At 40.7% G+C, this 27,739-nt stretch overlaps 3 protein-coding genes across 3 annotated transcripts; 2 read left to right on the top strand and 1 right to left on the bottom strand.

Moving 5' to 3' along the window:
* Nucleotides 1-11,314: 11,314 nt before the first annotated feature.
* On the top strand, nucleotides 11,315-15,617 carry LOC125883961 (butyrophilin subfamily 3 member A2-like). Its single transcript, XM_049568644.1, has 6 exons — nucleotides 11,315-11,414; nucleotides 12,824-12,932; nucleotides 13,214-13,555; nucleotides 13,902-14,189; nucleotides 14,274-14,393; nucleotides 14,660-15,617. Exons 2-6 carry the CDS (start codon nucleotides 12,830-12,832, stop codon nucleotides 15,058-15,060), a joined length of 1,254 nt encoding a protein of 417 aa, XP_049424601.1. The 5' UTR covers nucleotides 11,315-11,414; nucleotides 12,824-12,829; the 3' UTR covers nucleotides 15,061-15,617.
* Nucleotides 15,618-19,845: 4,228 nt separating this feature from the next.
* LOC125884263 (Fc receptor-like protein 5) lies at nucleotides 19,846-22,322 on the bottom strand. The gene is made up of 6 exons (XM_049569160.1): nucleotides 22,292-22,322; nucleotides 22,121-22,183; nucleotides 21,308-21,571; nucleotides 20,782-21,039; nucleotides 20,552-20,686; nucleotides 19,846-19,865 (listed from the first exon to the last, which is right to left on the bottom strand). The coding sequence occupies exons 1-6, from the start codon at nucleotides 22,320-22,322 to the stop codon at nucleotides 19,846-19,848; spliced, it is 771 nt and encodes a 256-aa protein (XP_049425117.1).
* A 2,137-nt stretch (nucleotides 22,323-24,459) lies between these two features.
* Nucleotides 24,460-27,454, top strand: LOC125883983 (ribonuclease Y-like). Its single transcript, XM_049568676.1, has 4 exons — nucleotides 24,460-24,513; nucleotides 24,730-24,778; nucleotides 25,943-26,089; nucleotides 26,610-27,454. The coding sequence occupies exons 2-4, from the start codon at nucleotides 24,754-24,756 to the stop codon at nucleotides 27,020-27,022; spliced, it is 585 nt and encodes a 194-aa protein (XP_049424633.1). The 5' UTR covers nucleotides 24,460-24,513; nucleotides 24,730-24,753; the 3' UTR covers nucleotides 27,023-27,454.
* The last annotated feature ends 285 nt before the right edge of the window (nucleotides 27,455-27,739 follow it).

Genomic DNA, 27,739 nt, shown 5'->3' with positions numbered 1-27,739 from the left:
GGAAGGAGCCGGAGCTTGTGGAAGAGGCTGAGCGTTACCTGCTAGATATAGTCGGCCTCACCTCGACACATAGTTCCGGCTCTGGAACCCTAGTCCTTGAGAGGGGTTGGACTCTCTCCTTCGCTGGAGTTGCTCCGGGTGAGAGGCGGAGGGCTGGGGTGGGCTTTCTGATAGCCCCCAGACTCTCTGCCTGTACGATGGGGTTTACCCCGGTAGACGAAAGGGTTGCTTCCCTGTGCCTTCGGGTCGGGGAACGGGTCCTGACTGTTGTCTGTGCTTATGCACCGAACAACAGTTCAGAGTACCCACCCTTTTTGGAGTCCCTGGGACGGGTGCTGAACAGTGCCCCAACCGGGGACTCCATTGTTCTGCTGGGGGACTTCAACGCTCATGTGGGCAATGACAGCGGGACCTGGCGGGGCGTGATTGGCAGGAACGGCCTGCCCGATCTGAACCCGAGTGGTGTTCAGTTATTGGACTTCTGTGCGGGTTGCAGTTTGGCCATAACTAACACCATGTTCAGACATAAGGATGTCCATCGGTGCACGTGGCACCAGGACAGCCTAGGTCGCAGGTCAATGATCGACTTTGTAGTCGTATCATTTGACCTGCGGCCATATGTTCTGGACACTGGGTGAAGAGAGGAGCAGAGCTGTCAACTGATCACCACCTGGTGGTGAGTTGGATCAGATGGTGGGGAAGACGCCGCGCAGACCTGGCAGGCCCAAACGAACAGTGAGGGTCTGCTGGGAACGCCTGGCGGAAGAACCTGTCCAGATGATCTTCAACTCCCACCTCCGGGAGAGCTTCGACCGCGTCCCGAGGGCAGAGGGGGACATTGAGTCCGAATGGGCCTTGTTCCGCTCTGCCATTGTTGAGGTCGCGAGCTGTGGCCGCAAGGCCGCTGGTGCCAGTCGCGGCGGTAATCCCCGAACCCGCTGGTGGACACCAGAGGTGAGGGGAGCCGTCAGGCTGAAGAAGGAGGCCTACAGGGCATGATTGGTCTGTGGGTCTCCGGAAGCAGCTGACGGGTACCGGCGGGCCAAGCAGAGCGCGGCGGCGGCAGTCGTGGAGGCAAAAACTCGGCCGTGGGAGGAGTTCAGTGAGGCCATGGAGGAAGACTATCGATCGGCTCCAAAGAGGTTCTGGCAAACCGTCCGGCGCCTCAGGGGGGGAAGGCGGCAACTTCCTCACGCTGTTTACAGTGGGGGCGGGGAGCTGCTGACGTCAACTGGGGACATTGTCGGGCGGTGGAAGGAATACTTTGAGGAGCTCCTCAATCCCACCAACACGTATTCCAGTGAGGAAACAGAGACGGGGGCGGGTCGTCCAATTTCTGGGGCAGAAGTCACCGAGGTGGTGAAACAACTCCGAGGCGGCGGAGCCCCGGGGATGGATGAGATTCGTCCCGGATATCTCAAGGCTCTGGATGTTGTAGGGCTGTCTTGGCTGACACGCCTCTGCAGCATTGCGTGGACATCGGGGGCAGTGCCTCTGGAGGTGCAGACCGGGGTGGTGGTCCCCATTTTCAAGAAAGGGGACCAGAGGGTGTGTTCCAACTACAGGGGGATCACACTCCTCAGCCTACCCGGTAAGGTCTACTCCAGGGTGCTGGAGAAGAGGGTCCGGTCAATAGTTGAACCTCGGATCGAGGAGGAGCAATGTGGTTTTCGTCCCGGACGCGGAACTGTGGACCAGCTCTTCACCCTCGTCGGGGTGCTGGAGGGGGCATGGGAGTTCGCCCAACCAATCCACATGTGTTTTGTGGATTTGGAGAAGGCTTACGACCGTGTCCCCAGGGGCATCCTGTGGGGGGTGCTCCGGGAGTATGGGGTGGGTGGCCCCTTGCTAAGGGCCATCCAGTCCCTGTACCGAAGGAGCATGAGTCTGGTTCGCATGGCTGGCAGTAAGTCGGACCTGTTCCCGGTGAGGGTTGGACTCCGCCAGGGCTACCCTTTGTCACCGGTTCTGTTCATAACTTTTATGGACAGAATTTCTAGGCGCAGCCGAGTGGTGGAGGGTGTCAGGTTCGGTGATGGGAGAATCTCGTCCCTGCTTTTTGCGGATGACGTGGTCCTCCTAGCTCCATCGAACAGTGCTTAGCCAGAAAGCCAAGCTCTCGATTTACCGGTCGATCTTCGTTCCAACCCTCACCTATGGTCACGAGCTCTGGGTAGTGACCGAAAGAACGAGATCGCGAGTTCAAGCGGCCGAAATGAGTTTCCTCCACAGGGTGGCTGGGCTCAGCCTTAGGGATAGGGAGGAGCTCAGACATTCGGGAGGGACTCGGAGTAGAGCCGCTGCTCCTCCACATCGAGAGGAGCCAGTTGAGGTGGTTCGGGCATCTGGTAAGGATGCCTTCCGGACGCCTCCCTTGGGAGGTGTTTCGGGCATGTCCAACCGGGAGGAGACCTCGGGGCCGCCCCAGGACACGCTGGAGGGACTACATCACCCGGCTGGCCTGGGAACGCCTCGGGGTTCCCTCGGAAGAGCTGATGGAAGTGGCTGGGGAGAGGACTGTCTGGGCTTCCTTGCTGAGGCTGCTGCCCCCGCGACCCGGACCCGGATAAGCGGAGGACGACGACGACGACGACGACGACGACCTTTATAACCTGTTACAGTGAGGTCAAGCTTTGATTAGTTAATAGATTAATAAAAGTAGGAGGTTTTCAAAAGCATCCGATACAGTTAATCATTAAATCTTATAAACCAAATTAAGTTTCTAAGAAGCTCAACGCTCAGTACTTAAATGACTACATGAGTACTAAAGTATGTTTCTAATCAGAAGTGTTCTTCTCACATGTTCGTCCCACAAGTCAGTCCCCTCTGTTAATCATCTCCCAGGCCAATCCCTGTCACTATAAAAAAAACTGAAGTTACGTACAGTCTTCTACTTATTTTGTTCTATTAATGATTTTGTAGGTTTATATTACTTTTCTTATTCAAATCAAATCAAATCAAACTTTATTTATATAGCACTTTTCATACATTAAAAAGTGCTTCACAAAATAAAAACAATTGCAGCCCTCTCTTGGGTTTTTGTTCTGACTTTTAGAACGATTAAAAGGCCGGTGCCGGAGGACCTCAGGGTCCGCCAGGGTTGATATTATAAAAGCAGGTCAGATAAATAAGATGGCCCAAGACCGTTAAGACATTTAAAAACTAATAAAAGAACCTTGAAATTGATCCTGAAACACACAGGGAGCCAATGCAGCGATTTTAAAATCAGCATAATGTGCGCCCGCCCTCTGGTCCTCGTCAGCACTCGTGCGGCTGAGTTTTGGAGTAATTGTAGATTGGTTGTCTTTTTGGGAAGACCAGAGAGCAGGGCATTACAATAGTCTAAACAACAAGAGATAAAAGCATGCATCAGCACCTCCGTGTATTGGTATGTGACTTTTTGCTTAAGAATACTGACTTTATCAAATGTGTATTCAGTTTAAGGTTCTTTGACTTTCAAGCTTTTAGCCTCCCTTGCATATTCTATTGTTTTTAGTGTTCTTTTTTTGTGCTATTAAAGAACAGTCAGGTTCAGCAGTTATTGTACAAAATCTAACAGTAACAACAAGTTATAAAAAAAGAATTTGAACAGTAATCTATGCTGAACTTCACTTCCATACTGTAACCATAAATTTTCTTAATGAATTACTGTATGTAAAGGTTTTTGATTAATTGTTTCATGTGGTTTCACATGACAGGAAGTAGAATACAATTAAAAGATAAGTTAAGAAATACAGTCCTGGGTGAGCATAGTGAAACACATCAGGCTGATGACAGCAACATAACAACTCCAAATTCTTTTTTTTTTAATCAAACTATGACAAAATAATTGACACTCAGAAAGTAAAGTAAGTAAGTAAAGTAAGTAAAACTTTATTTAGACAGAGTCAGTTGACTATGGTTGTGGGCCTCTCTATGAGAGTGTGTGTGTTTACTGTCATTTTGTCATAAAATACTGTTTTTAGTTTTTGATTAGCTTAGATGTCTTCTTCAAACTGACCAATTTTTCCTTTTTTTAAAAAGATAAGAAGAATAAAGAGTTGGATACAATAAAGCAACAGCTACAGAGGACAGAGGAAGAATTGAGAGATGTGCAGAAACAGAATGAAGAACTGGAGGAGAAAGTTTCAGGTGAGTCAGACTCGTGATCTGTAACTGAATTGTGTCAGTATAATAATCAGGATGGTGCTGACTGAGGTGAATGGATTGTTAGAATATCTCCCAGTCACACAGATACTTAGAGAAGAGAAGCTGACTTACATGGTGCATACCCCTGAATACATGTGTATTAAATCCAATTATGAAAAAATATAGGACACACAAAAAGACATAAAACACAATGAATACACACAGAGTCAGGTGATTCTTGCTCTGGGCCCCTAATTTACCTTGTGCGTTCACTGTCAGTTTAATAAAGTACTGTTTTTAGTTCATTTGTGCTTTAATGTCTCTTTGATCTTCTATCACTTCTTGACTAAAGAGTTGAATGCACTGAAGCAACAGCTACAGAGGACAGAGGCAGAAAAGGCAGATGTGATGAAACAGAAAGAAGAACTGAAGAAGAAAGTTTCAGGTGAATCAGACTCTTGATCTGTAACTGAATTGTGTCTTAATTTTGTCTGTAATACAAATCTTTTAATGTTAATTATCATAAATTATCTATTAATTATCTTTGACAGAATTACAGCAGAAATTATCAAACTATGATGAGATGATACAGAAGAAAAACTGGATGCTGTTTCTACAGTGAGTGAACAGAGGACTGAAACAGCAGACCAAAAAGAGGAGTTCTTGTCAGCGCACAAGGAAGTAGACAAAGAACCAAAGGAGAACCAGAGGAAGCTTCAGGAAGTACAGACTGAAACGGCAGAAGTAAGAGAGGAACTCCAGTCACAGCTGGAGGAGGTAAAGAGAGAATGTGAGGAGGGCAAAAAGAAGCTTCAGGAAGCACAGACTGAAACAGCAAAACTCAGAGAGGAACTCCAGTCACAGCTGGAGGAGGTAAAGAGAGAATGTGAGGAGAGCAAAAAGAAGCTTCAGGAAGCACAGACTGAAACAGCAAAACTCAGAGATGAACTCCTGTCACAGCTGGAGGAGGTGAAGAGAGAATGTGAGGAGGGCAAAAAGAAGCTTCAGGAAGCACAGACTGAAACAGCAAAACTCAGAGAGGAACTCCAGTCACAGCTGGAGGAGGTAAAGAGAGAATGTGAGGAGGGCAAAAAGAAGCTTCAGGAAGCACAGACTGAAACAGCAAAACTCAGAGATGAACTCCTGTCACAGCTGGAGGAGGTGAAGAGAGAATGTGAGGAGAACAAAAAGAAGCTTGAGAAAGTTCAGAGGGAACTCAACAATGACAAAGAAATGACATTGGACAAAAAGCAGAAATTATTAGGGGAAAAAGAAAATTGTTTACAGCAAAAATGGAACCTGACAGAGATGTGCACAGAAAAGGAGAAAGTGCTGATACTGATGGATAAACTAGTGCAGGCAGTAGATACTCCAGGTAAACACTATACAGTCTAGGTCTCAGGTTGACTGTTTTTAGGACAGATCCATTAACATGCACTTGTGGCATAATTTCAGCAGCTGAGTCCATCATAATATATAATAACATGAGTTGTAATAAGATACGACATCAGAAGAAAAAACAGATACTGACATTGTCGATTTGTCTTTGGAAACTTCACAGGCTCATGTGTGATTAGCATGCAGTAATCAGTTACCATTATAATAGTAGACCCATTTATCACGTATACGGGGTGAGAATAACCAAATTTCTATGTGTTCATGTAAACATCATATCTCGAATATAATAAAACTGGGATAAACAGCATCACTGGAATATTCATTTCGTTCTCATTCATATAAATAGTTTTGGAAGTCAGTGGAAATCGATCATTGTTTAGGCATGACAGAGCGTTAACATTATTTGATGTTTATTACTGGAGATGAGAATATGCTATTTCAATGTCTGTATGCTTACAATTACAATCTGAAATTGGTAACTTAGAATAAAAATCTGCATACTGTGCTCAGTGTAACACAGTAAAGCAGGATCTTATTTTATTCCTCACCCAAAACTAATTTGTTTTTATTTCAGAACTACACAGATAGTAAACTCCTGATGGTACTGTTTTTGTGACCAAATTGTAAATGCTGTGTCATGGAACAACACTATGATGTATAGTTTAAGACAGCTGTTTATGATTGCTATGATTGTAATGTAATTTATAAAACTACTGTAATAAGGAGGGATCCTATACCAACCATTGCCTGTGTTTTCTGAGCCCACACGATGGCGTTGTCTTTTCAACAAAGGATTGTAAGCAAATGGGTTATAAGGGGACTGCCACATCTATTATTAGGTTGAGGAGGCCATTTTCAGGCCGTAAAACTAAACTTTCTGCAAGAAAAGGGCCAAAACACACAACACAGGACTGTCACCCATCGAACTGGGTTTAGTCCCACATGAAACTCATATTTACACCCAAACATGACCGTCTCCATAAACTAACCACCTCATTTTGGCTCCTAAACAACCTTTCACTGCTAACTGTCGTCATGGACAGATAGTGTTCAGGCAGTGGTGTCAAACGATGCGCGCTGACCAGCTAATTAGCTGCCAACAAACATTAGCAGGGTGCTAGTCGTTCTCAACATCTGTCTATCTTTGTTATGTTGCTGCTTTATGGAAATAAAGTTTTAAATGAAAGAAACTGATCAGGCTATGAATGTCTCTGTGTGGGCAGGCAGAGAAACAACAGAAGTCTTCCTACTAATATATGCACAAGTGGGGGAAGTTCAAAGGACCAAAAACCGTCAAACATGTAATTCTTTTGTTAAAGGTGATGTCATGTTAAAGAGCAGATTTGTCAACAACAAACAGTAATGCAATTTGATTTTAATAAGACATAAAGAGGTCCACAGTTCAAACATTTTATCTGGAAATGTGTCTTTGAAATCCGATGCTTGGACAGTGATTAGCAGCATCAGAAACCAACCAAAAAGGCATCCTTTAATGAAGTATGATACACAGCCGTTTACCATTATAGTTTCATGGCGCCCAGCAGCATCAGAGGGAAATATGACGGGACAAGGACGAAAGTTAAGGCGGCAAATGTCCGATCGGGGTTGACAAGAGGGGTGGTGGATGAGTCCAAATACAGACTTTGAACCAGGAGAACGTTGTTTGTGTCCTGTAGCATTCTAAAGCCAAACACTGTTTTTTTTCCCCTAAACCTAGCCATGTGATTTTGTTGTTGAAGGAAAATCAAAATGTCAGTTCGCGGTGTGGTTATTTTGAAAGAGACTGTTTGTAAATGTTAAATGTCTTGTGAAAACAGAAGTGTATTCTGAAAGAAGACAATGCATGTAACAGGAAGAACTTGACACAGTGTCCTGGAACGTCAACAACCAACAGGCTTTGTTATGTAGCTATGTTTTTGTGGCCTTATGTCATATTTCGAAATAGTATTATTAGTTAAAAATAGTAAAAGATAAACATTTTCATTGTTTTTACTTCCCCCATTTGTGGCCTCCCCTATGGACGATAGCACCCTTAGCATTCATCTGCACTGCCTGTGTCATGGGACCACACTGCTCAGAAATACTTCAAAATAATATACAAGAAAAAATATGACAAAATCCAGCCAGCTTGATGTTTGTGGGAAAAGTAAATGTTTATTACAGTCTACTAAGGGCTCATGCAGCTGTTCTGGGGCTGCTAATGGACCAACATATTTTTGCCTCACCCCTGAATTCCAAATAATAAGATCACATATAAATTAAACCACATGGTGCTATAGCTTGACATGTTTTAGAGCAGATGTCTGAGTGTTTGTCAAACTCAAATATCTAAGCCAAATAACTAAGCTTGTTGGACACGCAGATGGGAATTGCTTCCTCCAGACAGGTGAGCCAATCAGAGCACCTTATCCAAACACCATTTGAACACTGCTGGTGCATGGTTAAAGTTCACTGCTCACTGACTTACACCAGAGGTAGCTGAGGGCATGCATTTTCACTGTCCTGGTAAGTCCTGGATTTAACCTGTTTGGTTTTAGGCTCATGGATGATGTGGATAAACAACTCTTTCACAGTTTGTTCAGCTGTAACAGATCAGATGATGAAGTTTTTCAGATCTCTGTGAACTAAAGAATATGTTTTGTATAACTGAACTGTTCCTCGCTCAGTGTGTTGGATTGAAATGAACACATCTGAAGGACAGGCTGGAAACCTGGGATGCAGAACTTGAATTATATTATGCAACAGGTTAAAATCTAAGCCTAATAAATTCAATGTGTAGTTCTCCCCTCTGCTATGATGCAGAGCAAGGTTTGATCAGCTGCGGGTTAGTTAATTATATGTTCTTTGGCGATAACTTTAATGCACACTTAAAAACTATGACATTGGTCCCACAATACTCATCTAAGACTGATGACTTTAATGAGGAAATGACGGAAACTTCGTCTTTGTGGGGGGAGGAGTTAATCTGATTTTTTAAAATGAAAGGCACACCTGGGTTTAACTGCTACAGCCTGTCTTCAGGAGACACCTCTCAAAACAGTTTCAGAAAATTGCTTTCTCTGTTTTTTTTTCTGTACTTTATCATTTCAGCTCATTGGTCATTCAGTTTGGCTCTCAGTGTCCTTGTTGGCATGGCAGTTGTTGTAGTTGCTGGGGCTGTTGTTGGGGCTGTTGCTGGGGCTGTTGCTGGGGTAGCCACCTATTTCTTCTCATTGAGAGGTAAATAATCTTTATAACCTTTATAACCTGTTACAGTGATGTCAAAGCTTTCATTACCAAATAAACTGATAAAAGTAGGAGGTTTTTTAGACTCATAAAAAGTATTTGATACAGTTAATCATTAATCTTATAAACCAAATCAAGTTTCTAAGACTCTTAAGGCTCAGTACTTAAATGACTACATGAGTACTTAAGTAACAGAAACAGTATGTTTCTAATCAGAAATGTTCTTCTCACACGTGGGTCCCACATGAGTCAATCCCCTCTTTTCTCTCTCATTTATATTAATGGCCTCTGTCTCTCAAACCCTATTTACTATCTTACTTGCTGATGACACCAGTTTTTCTTTTTTTACAAAAATGCTGAACTTATTCAAATAAAGAATGTCCAAGGTTGCAAACTGTTTTAAACTGAATAAGCTTTCCCTTGAAATTAAGAAAATTAATTTTATAATTGTGCAGTTAAAAAACAAGAATTACTGCAGACACAAGGCAAAGATAAATAGGCCTACTGATGGTACCTAACACTTAGTTCTCTATAGTACTTGTTTTTTTTTTTAGGTGTTCGTGCAGGCAAAAAATAAATAAAGAAATAAATAAAATAATAAAATAATAAATAATAATAATTACACACACACACACACAAACACATATATATATATATATATATATTTGTGTGTGTGTGTGTGTGTGTGTGTGTGTGTGTCCTGTATATTGTAATGCATGTTGGCTTCTATGTCCATGTCGTCACTTTGTTCAAAATGTCTTCACTCGTTTATACTACAAATACAAATCTGTTTATGTTAATTATCATTAATTATCTATCAATTATCTTTGACAGAATTACAGAAGAAATTATCAAACTATGATGAAACGATAAAACGACGAGAAAAACTGGTACTGCATGTGGAGCAAATACATTTTACATGACTGGCTGGATTATGTGTTTGATGTTTTCAGTACTGTCTTTCAACCAAATACTGTTGATTCTAAAACTATCTGATGCTCACTGTCATTGAATTACAATTTCTTCTCACTAACATCTAATATCAAATATTAAAAGTTACTTGTTTTATATGATTATTTCTGGTGTATCACTGTGATGGTTTTATTTGAATTTTTATGACTACACCATAGAAGCTTTGTAAATAAATGAAGAAAAATGTCCTGAAAAATGTTTTGGATTTTTTTTTCTAAATAATAAATCATCGCTGCTTTAATCTGACTGAGACCAAAATCACAGACATCCAGTGGGGTCACATAAGTAATACTTATATTTTACTCACTGTGTAGGGGATATGAAATGTTCTGTGTTAGATTGGGATATAAGAAGCATTACCAATCTTTTCATTGTGGGAGCAGGTTATAATTGTTACTGCACTGACACATGTCACACAGAGAGTCATGTAAACCTGCTGAGTAAAATCAGTTTATTAGCATATATTTTACTGACACTGAGGGCCGTGGATTATTCACAGTAACTGAAAGACTGTTGAGAAAGTCACATTGATTTTAAGTTTCATTTTTTTGAATTGTCAAAGGCTTCCAGTGTAACAAATTTGATTCAAGGCAGTTTTAATTTTGACAGTGGATCAGGAAAAATCTGTAGGGCATGATGTCGTACACTGAAGCAGGTTGATAGCAATTATTTAAGAGATTAACATCTCAAAACCAGGGTGAATATGAACAAATTTACTTACAGTACATGGCTATATACAACTAAGGAGGCTTCACTGAAGAGTAACATCATGTCCCTCACAGTTACACACATTTATACCATAAACCTGCCCAGTATGCCCAGTTTCATCTGCTGGTTACTAAGCAGTTCCTCTGGAGCAGTTGAGTATTAAGGGCATTACCATTTAGTAATGTTCAGTTGGCTGAACATGGCTGTGAGACGTTAGAGACATGTAGAATCACTTGGTGGCCACGCCCATCTCATTACAGATAACCAGGGTCAAAGTACTTTGATTAAGGACTTTGACTGTGCAGCTTCCTTTACTGCAGTGAGACCATCGCTGAGGCACAAAACAGGTAAGAGATTCAGTTTATATCTATAAACATTAGTGATGCTGTCATTAACCTTTTATTTTAAGGATGTTAATAATAGTTTCTTAACTGTCTGTAGTAAAGGCAGATCTGTTGTGACAATCATCTGTATTTCTTCATGTTTTATTCATCAGTCAAAATTTAATTTTCTTGACTGCATTGTAGAAACCGTTTCACTGATGCAGCAAAGTGCAGCACAGTGCTTTTCTTTTTTTAATTCTTAAGATAAAAGTAATAAAACAAGTTCTCTTTTTATAGAAATTCCAATTCTAATATTTACTCAATATTAAAAAAAAAATATATAATGTTGTGATGCATAAGACGACGGTTGCTTCATGTTCATGTGCAACATAAGAGTTGTTCAAACAACAGTAATGAACCAGCATTTTATCATTGGATATTGTGAGCAGGTGGATCAGGTTCACCGTGGAACGTTTATATGCAACGAGTTAATGTTTTATCATCTTTATTGCCACGCGCAGTGCAAGTTTGTCTTTTGACAGTTGTTACCAACGGTTACAGGCAGCCATGTTGGGGCAGAGACTCCCACACAAATATTTGTAGAAGACCACACAAAATGGCCGCCTGAGGATTGGTTCTCACCTGTTGAACTGTGCACTGGTGAGTTGCTTATGTTACTATTCCTCAATGTGTTATGCAATGCCCATCATTCATAATGCCTGTATATGACATGTTTTATCAAATACACCTCAGATTCATGTTTTAATATTTAAATGCCTATGAGGTCAGGACATATAGCGTTTCTGACTTCAGCATTGCCTTGATATTTTCAAATATATCTTCAGGAGATCTTTTGCTCGGATTATGATATTCATTTTGATATATGTAAATATATATATATATATATATGTAAATACTGTGTCAGAAATATTTTTTGTTTCCTTTTTTGTTTTGTCTCCCTTTTTACAATATCACCTTTCAAACACAGCTTACTTTCAGTTCAAACAATGTTACTTAAGCAATATCACACGAGAGGGAGTGATGTTGTACTGTGATATCGTCACGGCTGTGATTCGGTCGTAGGCACGAGGCTGCAGGCCGAGTGCCAAAGACAATTACAGCCGACAATAGTTCCCTCAGGACTCCGCTGTCACCGTTGCTATGTAACGCAGACATGGTGTGCCAGGCACTTACTCTTTATACACACTTATCTGCACATTTCCATTAATTGTGCAGCCGGTGAAATAAGTCTCTGGTGACTGCATGGTGGACTGTGGCTTCACAGGCACAGCCGACTCTGCCTTCTGATCTGACAGTATGTTGCTTTTCTCCAAGTCATTGAGCTCCACTGATGAAACACTGACAAACCTGGATGTGTGCTCAGATGGATTCAGCTTCTCCTCTCCCTCATCTTCCTCTGATGACCATTCATAGTTCAATTCAAAACTTATTTTAGGAAATAAATCCATATTTTTGGCTGTTTGACGGTGGATGAATTAATTAGCCTACAACGCAACTGCTGACCTCACTGACACTAACTGTCAGTTTTGATTTGATTGTTGATTGCAATCAGCTGTGAGGCGGAGTGATACATACACAGTGAAATAACCGTGATGTTGTACTCCAATATCATCACGGTTTTACTGTCTCTCGACCAATCAGATTGCAGGGCCGGAACTAACTGTTGTATAATACTAAATATACACTTCTTGAAGAGCACATAGACTCAGTGAAAGAGCAGGGTAAAACTGGGTGTGATCTGCATAGAGATTATATAAATCGTATAATAGCAAATCACGGCTCATCGTTTTTGTCTTTCATGATTTGGCCTGTACAGGGTTTATTGAGATTGAATGTTGGAGGTTCAAGAATCAAACCTTGGGGGACTCCCTGCATCAACCTGCTTTAATTTATAATGTCCAGTGGCAAAAACATAGCCTTCCAACCTGTACCAGCTGAGGTACAGATACCATGTATACCCACTATTCCCAGTCTGTCTTTTGGAGTTCATATTTTGTAGCTGGTTTACATTAATTCTATTTTTTATGTATTTATTTTAAATTGTACAGAACTTCATGATGCACCTGAAGAGGCTGTCTAAATCTGGGCTGACGGCTCTCAGTGTTTCAGTTTTCTATCACACCGCTGTCCTTCTACTCCTGACGCACTGCTGTGGAGGTAACTTACACACAGTCACAACAGGAAAAAAAAAGTGTGTGTTTAACTGAAATTAATGAAGTGTGGCAAGACACTGAAACTGGTACATTTACTGTGGTAAGAGATGCTCTCTGTGCTGTGTTACTGAGAAATGTTGATCAGTGATGCTAATAAAGTAATCTGACTGCCATCCAGGGACTGTAGACACACAACAAACACAAGAAGTGCTGGTAAATATTTAACATCACTGATATGAAAAGGCTTGGACTGGTCTGAGTCTGACTGTTTCTGTTTCTTTCCAGCTCAGCTTCAGGTAGTCGGACCACTCCAGCCAGTAATCGTGACGCTCGGCGAGGACATCATTTTGCCATGCCGTCTGGAACCAGCTGTTGATGCTGCTGGTATGACGTTTGAGTGGGCGAGACCTGATTTGAACCCCAGATTTGTCCATGTGTGGCACGAACATCAAAACCTTCATGTTAACCAACATCCATCCTACAAAGGAAGAACATCAGTGTCTGTTAACCAACTGAAGCAGGGAGACGTTTCACTGAAACTTTCCAAAGTCAAACTCTCTGACAGCGGAACATACAGGTGTTACTTTCCAGATTTGGATAAAGACTCAACTGCTCAGCTTGTTGTTGGTAAGCATGCACATATTAATATTATTGTCTGTGGACAGCCCTTTGTGTTTGTCAGACAAATTTCCTCTTGTGGACATTAAAGCTTTCCTCTACTCTACTTATTATTAGTATTGTAAGCACAATTTATTTTGCCATTACAGGAAAGTGTTTCACTGGTGCTGACTTATTTCATGCTTCATATTCTTATTATATTCTTAGTTACTGTTGCTAATACTAATTAGTGAACAGTCCTCCGCTGGTGCTGGGCTGAATGTATGGTTTGACTGCAGCCAATAGCAGAAAATGGCAATGGGAAGAAATAAAGGAACATACCCCTACTGTTGAAATGTCTCACTCTGCTCATCAGGGACTGCTTCCCAGGCTGTCATCAGTTTAGCAGGGATTGATAAAGCCAGCAGAGGAGTAGTGTTACAGTGTGAGTCTGCAGGCTGGCATCCAGAGCCTGAGGTGTTGTGGCTGGACGGTGAGGGAAAGCTCCTCTCTGCTGGACCTACAGAGACAGTCAGAGGTCCTGATGACCTCTATACTGTCAGCAGCAGAGTGACTGTGGAGAAGAGACACAGCAACAGCTTCACCTGTAGAGTCCAACAGAGGAACATCAACCAGACCACAGAGACACACATCCAGGTTCCAGGTAGATATCACTGATACATGCATGATGTGATCACTGTCTCAGATTTTGATTTATAAATGGATTTATTTTGTTTAACTATTTCAGACGATCTCTTTGTGGCCCCGTGTAGTTCTGCAGCCTGTATCAGCATCAGCTTGGTTGCTTGCTTCATTTGTGTTGCTGCAGTTGGTTTTGCTGCATGGAAATGGAGACAAAACAAAATCAGTAAGTTACAAATGTATTCATGCTGCTGTCTGTCTATTTTGGCTAAAGTAATAGGTAAATAGGTCAAAGGTCAAAGAAGCAATAAAATGTGAAAAAATGTTTAGAAAGATTATAAAGGAACATTTCATATCTTGTGAATGTGCACTTTAAGGTGTAATTATTTTAGTATTCCTGTCGTATTTAATTTCAACACTGTTTCCGTGCACAATCAAACAAATAGACGCACACTTAAACTTCAACAGTATATTGTCTCTGTTTGCTCACAGAAACCTCACCAGGAGAAGCACAGCGGCTCATGGCAGAGGAAGAACATAAAAACATGGTGGATGCACTGATGAAACAGATGGAGGGACTGAAGGAGCAGAGAGATAAACTGAATAGTCAAAAGACAAAGATGGAGGAACTGGTGGAGGACAGTGAGACGAAGCTTCAGTCAGTGGAGAGAGATTTAAGAGAGAAGGGTGAAGATAAAGGATTCATCAGTTCACCAGGATTCATAAAGCTCAAAGAAATAATCTCTCAGAACAAACAGAGCCTGAATGACAGACTGATGGAACTTGAGACACTGGTGCTGGACACAGAGAAACTGCTGCTGATGACAGAAGGTGTGATTGTTAGAACAACAGAAAAGAAGAGGGAGTCAGAGAACCACACGGACAAAACATAACATGGTGTTAAACAGCCGGTAAAGAGTGTTTTACTTTTTAACACTCGCACAGTTTCTGTACAAGCCTGAACCACAGCAGCAGTTTTGGGCCTGAGCCTGATTAAAAAAATCCAAATTTCATTTCAAAAAATCATCATTGGCTCACTCACAACAGGTTCTGCATCATGGGCTGCGCCCTCGGTGCGTCTCCGTCCTCAAGTATGCACGGTGGTCCCCGCACAGATAATGATCATTGCTCTCTGCTCTATATCTCTCCCACTGCTGGGGATGCAGAGCCAAATACTTTCAAACAAGTGGCCTTGCAGAAACTCTCTCTTTTACCGTCCCTCTTGTGCGCATCAAGAACTTCCAGTTTCATTGCAAACAAAAAGGCGAGAATCCGACTCAAATCAATCCTTGTGGAATAACTCATTTCAATATATCGAAATGAAATATTCTATAATGTTTTTGTGAAAGAAAAAACCTGGTTTCAGTTTAATATTTTTGAACTTAACATCTCTTCTTTCTCTCTTCTATATCTAATGTGTAATATTAAAGAAATAGAGTCCTTTGCTGTATCACACCAATACAACACAGTGTCTGAAGATGTCTAGTTAAAAAATAAAGGAAAAATATGTCTACATTTAGTGTTTCTCACCAAAACAAACTGTGTGTAGTGCGTTGCCGAATTTCCTTCCATATTAAAATTTTTTGAACATTGTGAACTGTTTTTATTTCATTAACAATGTTCATCTTTCTTGCTTTTGTTTTATATTTACGCTTCTTTGTGTATTACCACCTTCAACTGTTGATCTGTGGAATAGTGTGAAACCATCAGCAGGATTGATAAGTGCGTTGCTCATGTATTGGTGTGTGCATTTTACAAACAAAATGGGGACCCACTCCTAATGTCGTCACTTTATAGGACTACTATTGGTAAAAAATCCATCTAGCCATAGACCCCAAGGTCACACCTACACCAGCATTAGCAACAGACACAGTGTACATGTCGTTAGTGTTTTAAGAGAGACTTAAATCACTGAAGAGGAGAAGCTGCAGTTATTCTGCAAAGACATTCTCAGTGTTTTGTAGAGTTGACTGAGAGTTGATGACTTCACAGCTGAGAAGCAGCATGTAACAGCAGCTCACAATGACATCATCCATTTTTATACAAGACACCTTCCAGCTGTGTATTTTCCAGCTGTTTCCAGTTGTTTGTTTCACATGCATCTGATGAAACTGATACACTTTTAGGTTCAATCAACACCGCTCAGGCAGTTCATTCAATTTAACTCAGGCTTTCTGCTCATAACTGCAAACTGAGGATTCATTTTATGCTTCAAGTGTTCCTTGCTGATTTTTGCTCATACCTACACTGACTGTGAATTTGACTGTCAATAAGCCTCTGAGTGCAAAGCAGTGGTGTAGACTCTGGCAGAGGACTGACGCAGCTGCTTCTGCTTTGCAGGCGCCATAAACAAGGTGTAAAAATCCATTTTTTTATAGCAGCTTTTAATGTCAATTATATGCTTCTATTTTTTTATTAAGGTGTGTACAGTACAAAGTACATCCTATGTGCCAGAGTAAAATCAATAACTTCCTGGTATGGTCTTAAATATATATGACACAAATTCAGATTACAAATGATAAGAGTGTTGTTGCTAATAATTATCAAAGGTACTTGGTTGTAGAAGTGCTCATTCTATGTCAACCTGTATAATATACTGCATAAGGCAGAGCAATGATTTGATACAGCATCAGAACATCAGGGGGCAGCACTGAACTATCATGGACCATCACTGTGCATTCAGCGTCACAGCAGCGTTCACTATCCTGTCATAACTTTGCAGTCGCAACAAGTCTCAAAACCTGACGCCTCTTAAAATAGACACTGCTGCAGTGAGCTAGACCTCAGATACACATATTCTGCATGTTCCTGAGAAGCTGCAGATCAGCGACAGTGACAGGCTGTCTGAATGGTAGTCATTAGCAGATCCACAAAAGCAAGGACAGTACTAAAATGTAATTTTTCCATACAAAGAAGTTCCAAGTCAAGATGCACCCTATACCAACCCCTGCTTATTGTTCCTTTCTATAAAACCACTGTGCGGTTTGAAAGACAATAAATAATTCATGGTTAAGATTTATACCTTTGATGGAGAGAAATGTAAGTAATGACAAGTAAAGTAATATTCTTTTTTAAAAAAATCAATACATCATTACAGACTCCCCAAGTTTATTTAAAAACTTACAGAGTCAAGTGATGTAACTTGAGGACACGTGTCATGCCTCCAGTTTATTATCTGCCTCGCTGCAAAGTAAACGTATTATTGGACATGATGTTATATTTATAAGAATACATTAAGAAGGACACAATCTGTACACACAAGCACGCCAGCACAAGTTTGAAACTGTCCCGTCAGTTATTTTTATTGTAAACCCAGTTTCTTATCTTAATGTGTTAAACTTTATTACAGCCAATACAGGTGTGTACTTGAAGGAGTGGGTGAGGAGAGCGAACTGGACTGTAAGAGCATGCACGTAACTGAAAGTAAAATACTGGCGCGATTTAATGTGTCAAGGTTATTTTGACAGTTGACCTTGAGAGCAGAGCAGAGAGCTCTGTTTGAGTTTGGTGTCTAAATATAAAAGAGGCTGTAAACTCAGTGCGTCTGCTTCAGGTCAAACTGCTGTAACTGCACCATGTTGGTTGTCGACCACACTGAGTGTATTTAAAAACTGCAGCAGCTCCTCAGACGTGTGAGCAGACAGCAGATAGAACGATGTGGTTTAACTGTCACGCTCTTAAAGACTGCTTGTTTTAAGATTAAACACGAACGATGTGACTAAACCAAAAGCCCCAGGTAAAGACTGAGGAGATGATGAACTGCACGACACTTTCACATGCTGCAAACTGTTTCACTTCTTCAAATTGTTCCAACAGTTCACGTCAGCTGGCAGTGAGTGCATCTCCATGCACCTGTTTTTATGTGCATTTTCAACTTGTGCATTAAAAAACAACATCAATTCGATAATAAGTGAAAATGTCACAAACCATTGATGTCTGGTGGAGGTGGAGAGGTTGGTGAATTAATAAAAGCAAAATGTGACAAAGTTTGATCTGTGTGAAGTGATAGAGACTGTAACTTCTTCACGTTAATTCATGAAACAAACAGGAATGTCATATTTCCATCATGTTTTCTACATGGCTTTCCATGGTTTGAGTTCTGACTGGCTGTGTTTTCATTATGTTATCCCTTGCTGAACTCTTCTCCTGCAATGATTTAATGGCAGATAGCTGCAGAATTACTAACACCAACTGTGTATCTCCATTTACCAACTCTTATCATTCTCATAACAGCAGTGGATGGAAGTGCAAGGCAGGTTTATTTTACATTTCAACAACAAGCCGACTCAAAGTGCTCGACACAAAACATGGAGACAACGTGCAAAAGAAACAAATTAAGGGACATTTAATACAATTAAAAACAGCCATTAAAAAGCAAGTTAATATAATTTAAAAAGCTAAGACAGAACGAGTACATGTTAATCTGCAATTTCTTTCTTTTTTCCCCACATTGTGTTAACCATCCTCTGAAAGTGTAGAAGTTACACCTCCTCCTCTCGAGTGAATTCTGTGCTCTTATTCTTCGTCTTTGAGAATCTGTCCCTGAAACTTGACTTTAAGGAGCTGACACATTTTCTGCTATCAAAATGGTTTCTAGACCGTGCAGTGTCAAAGTCCTGCTCAAACTGTAAACTCTTCCAATACCTGTCCCTATGTGCCATACAGTGACGCTGTGGTTTAGGCTTTAGACAACAAAACTTGGTTACATTTAGAAAAATGATCAAGGTTCAGCTTAGAATAACTAAATTTGTTATACTTAACAAGTATGTCATGTGATAATGGAAAGAAAACCAACTGTTTCTTGTAATTCATTTAAATCTGGAAAAAATAGCATACTTTAAATCATTTTAACAGCTTTGAAATATATAAGAAACTTACAAACGTCACTGAATGTGACTGTGTAACTTCCTCCTTCGCTAACTAGCAAGTCTGCATTTGTCAGTTTGTAAATAGTCCATATGCATGGGAGTAAAAAAGCAATGGTGGCACATGTTTGCACAGTTTTTAAATTTTGAATTATTCATTCTGTGGTAGAGCTTTGAACAGATCATCTTCTCCGTCCCCCAGTTGCAAGTGGCCTGTAAAACACAGGATAATGAAAAACTACGAGCATTATTAAAAAGATTAAAAAATACAGTGGGTGCAAAATTGAAAAAAGTCTACATGACCTCTCTGACTAAGACTCCACAATAGTGTGAGTAAAAAATCCATTTCAGGTTCACTGTACTTAAAACAGCAGCATGGATGAATAAAATAGGTCATCAGGTCAGCCTACAGTGAAATGAACTGCACAGCTAAAGACAGTTGTGTGGTGATTTTTAGGATAATAGCTGTTGATGTTTATCTTTGTTTAAACGTCCCCACTTTTTCAAGTGGAGCGCTGCTTATCGTAATCTTTATTATTGCAATGCTGACCATGTGGGTGTAACTCGGTTAAGCGCAGGTGAACTGAAATATTAGAGAAGAGAGATTTGGTATCAGTGTCAGTCTTACCTGTAGATGACTGAGGAATAGAAAACACTCTCGTCTGGTGAAGGTAACTTGATACCTTCGTTGTACAGGTCAGGTTCTGTTTGGGATAAAAAAGAAACACTTATCTCTGTGAGTCACATAATGAACAAAATGTCTTTATGCTTAAACCTTTATTTATGTGGCATTACCAGTACTAAGGTGTTGAACTAACTGAGAGTCATGCAGTCTGAATGAAAACAGGCAGAAACTGAGCACAAACAGCTTTTCCAAGATGAGAAATTCTTAACAAGGACAAACACCGTCACTCACTGGTGCTCAAGTTACATATTTTCTGATGGGTGGGTTAATAACTTCTTTAACAAACTGCATAACACATAAAGTATTAACTAAGATTCAACTGAAACCACATCTTTTTCTGAGCTTAACCAAAGTGCGTTTGTTGTGAACTTTGTAAGATCATTATCCCTATAACTTCAGTGGGGTACATACGTGCATTTCGCCAAATTATTTTAAAAACATTGCCTGTGACAAAATGCAGCTGCTACAAGACAAGTAAATGGTGAATGGACTGCATTTCTGTGGGGCAGCTGTGACTCAGGAGGTCGCCCACTTATCAGAGGATCAGTCCATCCCCAGCTCTCCAAGTACAATGGCAAGATACCGAACCTAAAATCACTCCCAGTGTACAAGACATTATCTTGTTTGGCCTCGGCCACGAGTGGGTGGCAGTAAATGGATGAATGTGACTGTTGGTTCATTTACCACACCATTTATATAGCATCACAAGTCAGCATTCACTCAGGAGTGAGATCGTCACTGACCTTCCAATGAGAGGAAGATTTCTCTACTTCTTGAGCCACAGCCGTCCAAGTGCTGTTTAAATATAATTCCTAGCAGAAAGTGTTGCTGTACCTTCGAGTTTCCTACCAAGGAGCAGTGTCATCACCCACCACAGCAGAGCCACAAGGAAACCACTGGCAACAAACCACAGCACGGAGGGCAGATCAGGGGAGCGATTATAGGAGGGATGAGGCTCTTTGTACGGAGCTGGAAAGAAGATATTAAACAGGCTTCCGTCATCTGTCTTTAACCCAGAGAGAAAAAGAGAATTCAAACACATGAGCGTACACAAGAAGAATCACCTTTAGTTCGATTTAAAACAGTCAGCCAGCTCTCTGGTGACTCCCCAGCTCCAGCGATGCTGCACTTGTAGAGTCCTTCATCAGATTTGGAAACATTTTGGATGATCATGTCCTTTTCAAACCAGGTCCCCAGTTGGGAGCCATCTTTGTAGAAATCAGCAATGGGTTTTGATTGAGATTCTCTATTCCTACAGTGAAGAATGACATTGTCTCCCTCCACCACAGGACGGGCAGGAACTTCCAGGATCACAGAACCATCTGAACAGTGAGAGAAAGATATCTTATGTTAAACATTATCTACAAGCTCGCAGTGTGTCAAACACCAGCGGGAGTGTTTATTAGTCCAGTGAGGCACCGTGCATTCTGATAGTTGGAGGTTTAGAACTTGTTGAGCCAAAGCTAATGCCACAGCCCTTTTTCCTCTGTTTTCTGGTCATGAGGCACCAATTTTGAAAAGGATTTGTGTCTTCTGTGACTTTTATAAAAATGTTATAAAAACTCTCGATTCGTTATTTGCTAAACATACCAGTGATGGTGATGTTGACAGCACTGCTTGAGTTCCCGTCCCCATCTTCACACCAGTATTTGCCACTGTACATTTCAAAGGCAGGATAAATGGTGCTGGATGGTGCCGATGAGCTCCAGTTGTAAGAATCTGTTGGACTTCTTCTGTTGAGCCTCCTCATCACTCTCCATTCAGTCAACCCTCTGAACTCCTCACAGTTTACACTGAGTGTCTCATACTCAAAGAACTGCAGTCTGTCTGGACGAACACGAGGAAACGCTGCACCTGAGATGGAGACACAACAAGTGAGCAGTTTAATGAAATATTCAGCTTTAAAAAGAGATTCGCTCAGTCTTTGAGGAGGTGGGTATGGTGTATATTTACAGGAGTAACTTGTGCTGCAACGTTAACGTTATTGCTGCGAAGACAAAAGGTTCAAAGACATCCTGTGAGTGCAGTGATAAAGGACGTATGTGCATGTAAAACAGAAGTTTGGCCCTGAACCAAGCTGGGAGCCAAAGATCTTTAGTTGCACAGCTGAGAGCTGCTTTTCTTCCTCTGGCCACTAAGATCGAGCGACTCAACAATGTTTAGGAGGAAAAGATGATATGTGAGTTGTGTGTTTTGGGTGATGTGGAAACATTCATTAATCATTATAAAGTTAAGGCAGTTTTGGAGCAGCAGGGTAATGTGGTTTGTGCTCATAGAACTGTAGTTATATCCGTGACAGAATTCAACTTCTTTTTTTATTTTTCGTCTCTAAAGTCATTTGATGATAGTCTCATTTGTTGCTGAGGTATAAGCCAGACAGCCAATTAATGAAATCCAACTTACCAGCTCTCTGAGCAAAGTAACTGTGGTTAGCTTGTGCAAGCAGCAGCACCAACACGTCCATCCCTGCAGACACAAATGAAGAGAGCTGTACCTCACACACAGTGCAGATGTTTGTCTGCTGACTTTAAAAAGAAACAAGAGTAACAGAGTAAGAAAATACTCAGTACTCACACAGCCTGACGCAGAGAGCTGTGACCTCCATGATGCCTCGCTGCTGACTGTCTGCACATCAGACTGAAATACAGCTGAGACTTGATGTAGGTCAGAACCTCCTCTTCCTGTTTGAATTGTGCATCTGTAAATATCTATGTGAGGCAGAGCTGCTATAGAGGAGGTGACAGCCTCATTGGTTTGAGCCCAAAAATGACAACAAGTGTGCATGAAGTGATCAACCTTAAAGATAATTAGACAAAGGTGATCCACCGCCCAATCTGTCTGTTATAGCCTTTCAGCTTGTTAGTATTGGACCTTTTTCCAGTTGACCTTTTACTAGTGATGGCCAAATGAAGCCTCATGAACCACTGTCTTTATTCTCTAAAGCCACTGGATGGCGCTGTCTGTTCAACAAAGGTCTGAAAGCACATTTCATTGTCATTCCTTCAGCCTTTATCTTTAAACCAAGAGCGCCATCTGGTGGAGTTAGAAAAAAAAAAGAAAATGGTTCATGAGGCTTCATTTAACCATCACTACCTTTAAGTCACGGACCAAGCAGTAGTTAGCTAGTGTAGTTTACCAGGCCGTTCTTATTCCAGTAATGAAAGATGGTGAGATGATGGTGAAGGAAAGACTCCGTTGATACAAGCTTGTTTGGACCAAGAGAACTTTATTTCAGCAAGTCTAGTATCAGATCAAGCTTCTGCAGTAGCCTGAGAGAGATTCAGCTGATAATAGAAACTCTGCTGTTGCCCACCCAAACTCCACGTTTTAAAGCCTGTAAGACATCCTCATTCATATTCATAACATTAGCTCATATCTGATAACATAATGAGATACAAAGTCATCCTCCTGACCAAAAGTGGTCATTCCTTTCTGCAGTTTCAGGAAGTTCTTTGTCCGTGCAAAACAGACTGATGTAAACATTCCTTTAGCTTCTCCACATTGCTTTCTGGATGTAAATTCTAAAAGCATAATTACAAAATGACAGTGGCGCCTTCCAGTCGAGTTACTTCTTCGCAGTAAATCACCCGTGAATCTATACATCATGAAGAAGGAACCCCTTGAGATGTTCCTGATGGGAAGCAGCGCAGTTATTCTTGACATGTGTGCCATACATTTACCATATACAGTATGTACAGTATGTATCCTGTGGATGACCCTTTGTATCTTGACAAATTCCATTTATTTCGATTTCAGTCAGACTAACATGATTACATGTATTTTAAAAGTCTGGTTTGAGTCGGACTGACACAATAAATCAGTTTTCTCTAATGCCATGTAAACGTACTGAGTTAAATGTACGCACAAGTCTTTATATATGCATTTGCAGAAAAGAGTGATGGTGTCATTTTTCTTAAAGAGAAGTAATTTATTGAAAAGAATAAACAGTGCGGATTCTCTCACTCTCAAGACAAGAATTTTTCTTTTTCCAGACTTTGCACAGATTTGGTGTCTTGCTCAATTTGTGAGTTTGTGATGTGTGAAATTATCTCTTCGTAAGATAATCTGATGACATACATGGAGCCATGTTGTGTATCAATCCGGCCAGAGTTGATCTTCCATCCTGCAGGACTTTGAAAGGATTGTGTTTTCCTCTGCTTCCTCTGTTCATCCGCATCGAACGTCTGAAAGTGGTGCTACTCTGCCCTCTGCAGTCAGCTGGCCACTTTGACTTTTACATTGCACAAGATGATGGAAGATGAAGTAGAACCTGATGTTGCTGCATAAATGTTTTATTGACCCGATTGACTTCCCTTATTATAAAATACAGGTGTGGTAGAGCTACAGTTACACCTGCAGGCTGGTAGTTTATATGACTGGACTGCCAGGCAGCTGGTGAAAAGTACACAAAGATCAAGTTCAACTGTCGTCAGAATCATTTGGAGTCATTTCAATAACAAACTGAACAAACTGTTAAATTGAGCTCATTTTGTCCTGGTGAACGTTAATTCAGGGTTAAGTGTCAGGGTCTTTCTTTTCTTTGAGATTTACAGTCCTGTGATAGGACACGCACAAAAGTTGAAAAAAAATTTATCTTTGACAGTAAACTGATAAGACATGCATGCAGCCTTGCTAAATTTATGGGCTAAATGTAAATAGAACTGCACACATCATTGTTCATGCAATAAAAACGAGCAGGCAGGAGACAGGGTGGACACACTGCAGTCAAACAGTGTGAGGACTTTGTCCCTGAAGTTTGATGCACACTGAGGGGAGCTGACTTGTTCTACACACAGGTGAGCCGTCAGGACATAGCTTTAGTTTTTAATGTAAACTACAAAATATTCATCATTAACTATTTGTAGATTACGCCTGTTCTGCCGTCATGAGTCGCTGTATTCTCTCAATTACAGTTAGTTTAATAGTTTCTAATGGCTTTTATTGCATGTTGCATGTTTTTGTGTAGTCTCTTTGAGAAAATATAATAACAGTGTTCGATTGCTGGTTTACAGAATACAGTTTTTCAGAACTCCAGTATGCATCCACCGACAGATCATCTGAGTGAGTATTATACGTTTATTTGTCTGGGCATTGGTGCATCAGTCATAAAACCAACAAGCATTATTAAAACACTGATGTGTGTCTTTTCTGCATTTGGCTTCAGTGCAGCAGCCTTATGTTTTCTCTTAAGTGATTCAGTATGATTTCATTTCATCATTTTAATATTTAGTTGTATTACAAAAATGTGATGTCTTCAATTATGAATTCAGATCTATTAAGTCTAAAATGAAATTAAACTAAATGCATTTTCTACATTACCAGTGTTCCTTCTTCTAAAGTGTTCACTTTTTATGGATTTAATTTAATTTACTCAATTACAATTTTCAAATTATTGTTTGACAAAAAAGAAAGTTCAACAAAATCCATTGCTGCCTAGGTGTAATTATTCATCTAGATCTCTATGTTTTATAAGAGCCTGTTTATACGGTTCCGTATATTTCTGAAAACAGGTATTTATCTTTGCGTTTGCACCTATCATTTACACGTAACTGGCGTTTTTCTCGAGGAAAAAGGAGATTTTCAAAAACAGCTTCCAAAGTGAAAGTTTTTAAAAAATATCCATTTCTGTGGAGACGTGTAAACACTAAGGATAGACAGAAATTTGGGACGGATTTTTTCACAACTGATCGTATAAACCTGGATAAATAAAAATCTGTTTTTATTTATATCGGTTATCTGTGTAAACAAGGCCTAAATGTCTCTATCAAACTGCAGCTACACTGAAATGGGAAATGGGATTTTCAAGTGTTAAAATAGAAATCCACGAAATTAAGTGGTAGTAGCTGTCAGTATTAAAGTGTATTGGGGTTTTATTCGTCTACACTTTAAAGGGTCAGACCTGCCAGCCCGTTCTCATTTCTAAGTTGTCAAACACAGTCACTTCATCAGTGACTTCGAAGTCAAACACCGAAACCTAACCATGTGCTTTTTTTGACATACGGGAAGAACTTTCAGCAAAAGCATCTATATATTACGCAACAGTAAAACACTGACATCGAAGGACACCTAGCAGCTGTTGACACTGAAGGATACCTGGCATGTAATATGTAGATGCTAAAGTCCACTGACAAAGCAGTGATATGTGACAGTGTGGGAAAAGCACACGTTGGAACTGCTCTGGTGGAAGAAGGAAACAATTTGACATTTCTGCTCTTTGTCACTCAGGTGCTGCGTCCTCAGCAGATGATATGCCAACGAATATGAGTCAAACCATTTTTACCTCTGACTGTGCTCCCATGGCTGCAGTTTGTAGCTTGGTTGCACTCGCCATTGGTGGTTTGATCGTCGCTGTCGTCATTTGTAAATGGAGAAGTAAGTCACAGCTCCTTGATGTTTACAGTAATAACATATTTCACTGCAAAACACCAACACAGTGTTACTTTTGATGATATCAAATATTAATTCATTGACTTTAATGTCTGAAACTTTATTATGAATAGTCATGATACACAGATCCATATGTTTTGTATTTTTATCTGACAGCAAGTTGCCAGATTGTTCATGAAATACACACATAATCCACACACAGTGCATTACAATGTAGGTAGTATAATGAACGATGGTAAACTTCCCTCCATCTTATCAGCATCCAGACCTCCCTGCTTATCCCCCAGCTAAAATCCAAAGTTGTACAACATACAATTTTCGGTCCACCTGTCACAACACACAACCTGATTTTAAGCAGCATCGCAGCTGCTCTTTGCACATGCAAACGGGCCAGCTAACTTACCATAGCTCCATGGGGAGGGAATATTACTCTAATTTACTGTTTATTTACACTCCCTCTGTGTGTCTCTGTGTCGTTCAATGTCACATCTTTTCTTCACTAAAGGTGACAAAGCTGATTTGCAGAGGAAAATTACATCTCTTCAAAATGAGAGGGACAGGGATGAAGAGGAGAACATTGCACAGGTGCTGTCCAGCCTACAGGGACTGATAAGGGACCTGGAGGCACAGAAACATCAAGTCAAAGGAGAACTTCAGAGAGTTGAGGCAGAGAGGGAAGAGAACGAGAGGCAGCTTCAGTCAGTGGAGGCAGAGATAACAGAGAGAGAAAAACTATTTGACAAGCCAGAGGGATTATTGAGAGATAAAGAAAAGCTACTGCAGGCTCAGTGGAAACTGGACGAGACAAAGAGGAACATAGAGAGACGGATGCTGAACATAGAGAAAGTGCTGGAGCCAGTGGAGATACAGGTCAGTAGAATGAACAAGAAGAGATGTGATCAGTTTTGGTTAGATTAACCAAACAGACATTCTCACAGAGGGTGTTGTGTGCTGTAATACTGGGCGACATGTATGTACTTGATGTAATCCTCAATGTCTTTATTCCAAACATTATGCACTCTGTACTGAAGCTTCACGTCTTTGTTGTTATGTTGCCATAGATAGTTATAAAGGTATAAGGGCTCTGTCCTGTGAATCCACAGATAATGTGATGGCGAGGACTAAAAACAAACATTGTCAGTCTGTTCGTCTGTTGTTGAAGATAATCAGCAACTATTTTGAGATTTTTTTCCTTAATTCTGCTCTTGTGTTATTAGTTACAGCTTCTCTCTGTTTTACATCATTGTAAACTCATTATCTCTGTAAACCTAGACCGGACTCTGGACTGAAGGTCCAATAGTTCAATGGTTCAAAGGTTCAATAGTATGGTTAACCCTCTAACTTGTTGCCAGCCACAAATTCATGTTGTTGAGGGCACAGTTGCTCAGTTTCCTGGTCAAACAGACTCTGAGGTATGTTTTCTCTTGTTTGGTGAGTGTGTCAGAGGTGTTAGCCACTCAGCAGAGACATGAATATGAACCAAATTCTCGTAGATCTTTGCTTGTTGTGCATCTTTTTTTGTTTGTTTTTTCAATTATATACCTGCTTTGTCAATGTAAACTTTTGATTCCCAAACCAATAAAAGCCTGCGTGCCTGTGTAAGACAACAAAGTGTTTGATGCTCTTCTGTTTCTG

The sequence above is a fragment of the Epinephelus fuscoguttatus genome, linkage group LG23, assembly GCF_011397635.1.
Source record: "Epinephelus fuscoguttatus linkage group LG23, E.fuscoguttatus.final_Chr_v1".
Lineage (NCBI taxonomy): Eukaryota > Metazoa > Chordata > Actinopteri > Perciformes > Serranidae > Epinephelus > Epinephelus fuscoguttatus.
This window is presented reverse-complemented; position numbering and strand designations above follow the sequence as displayed.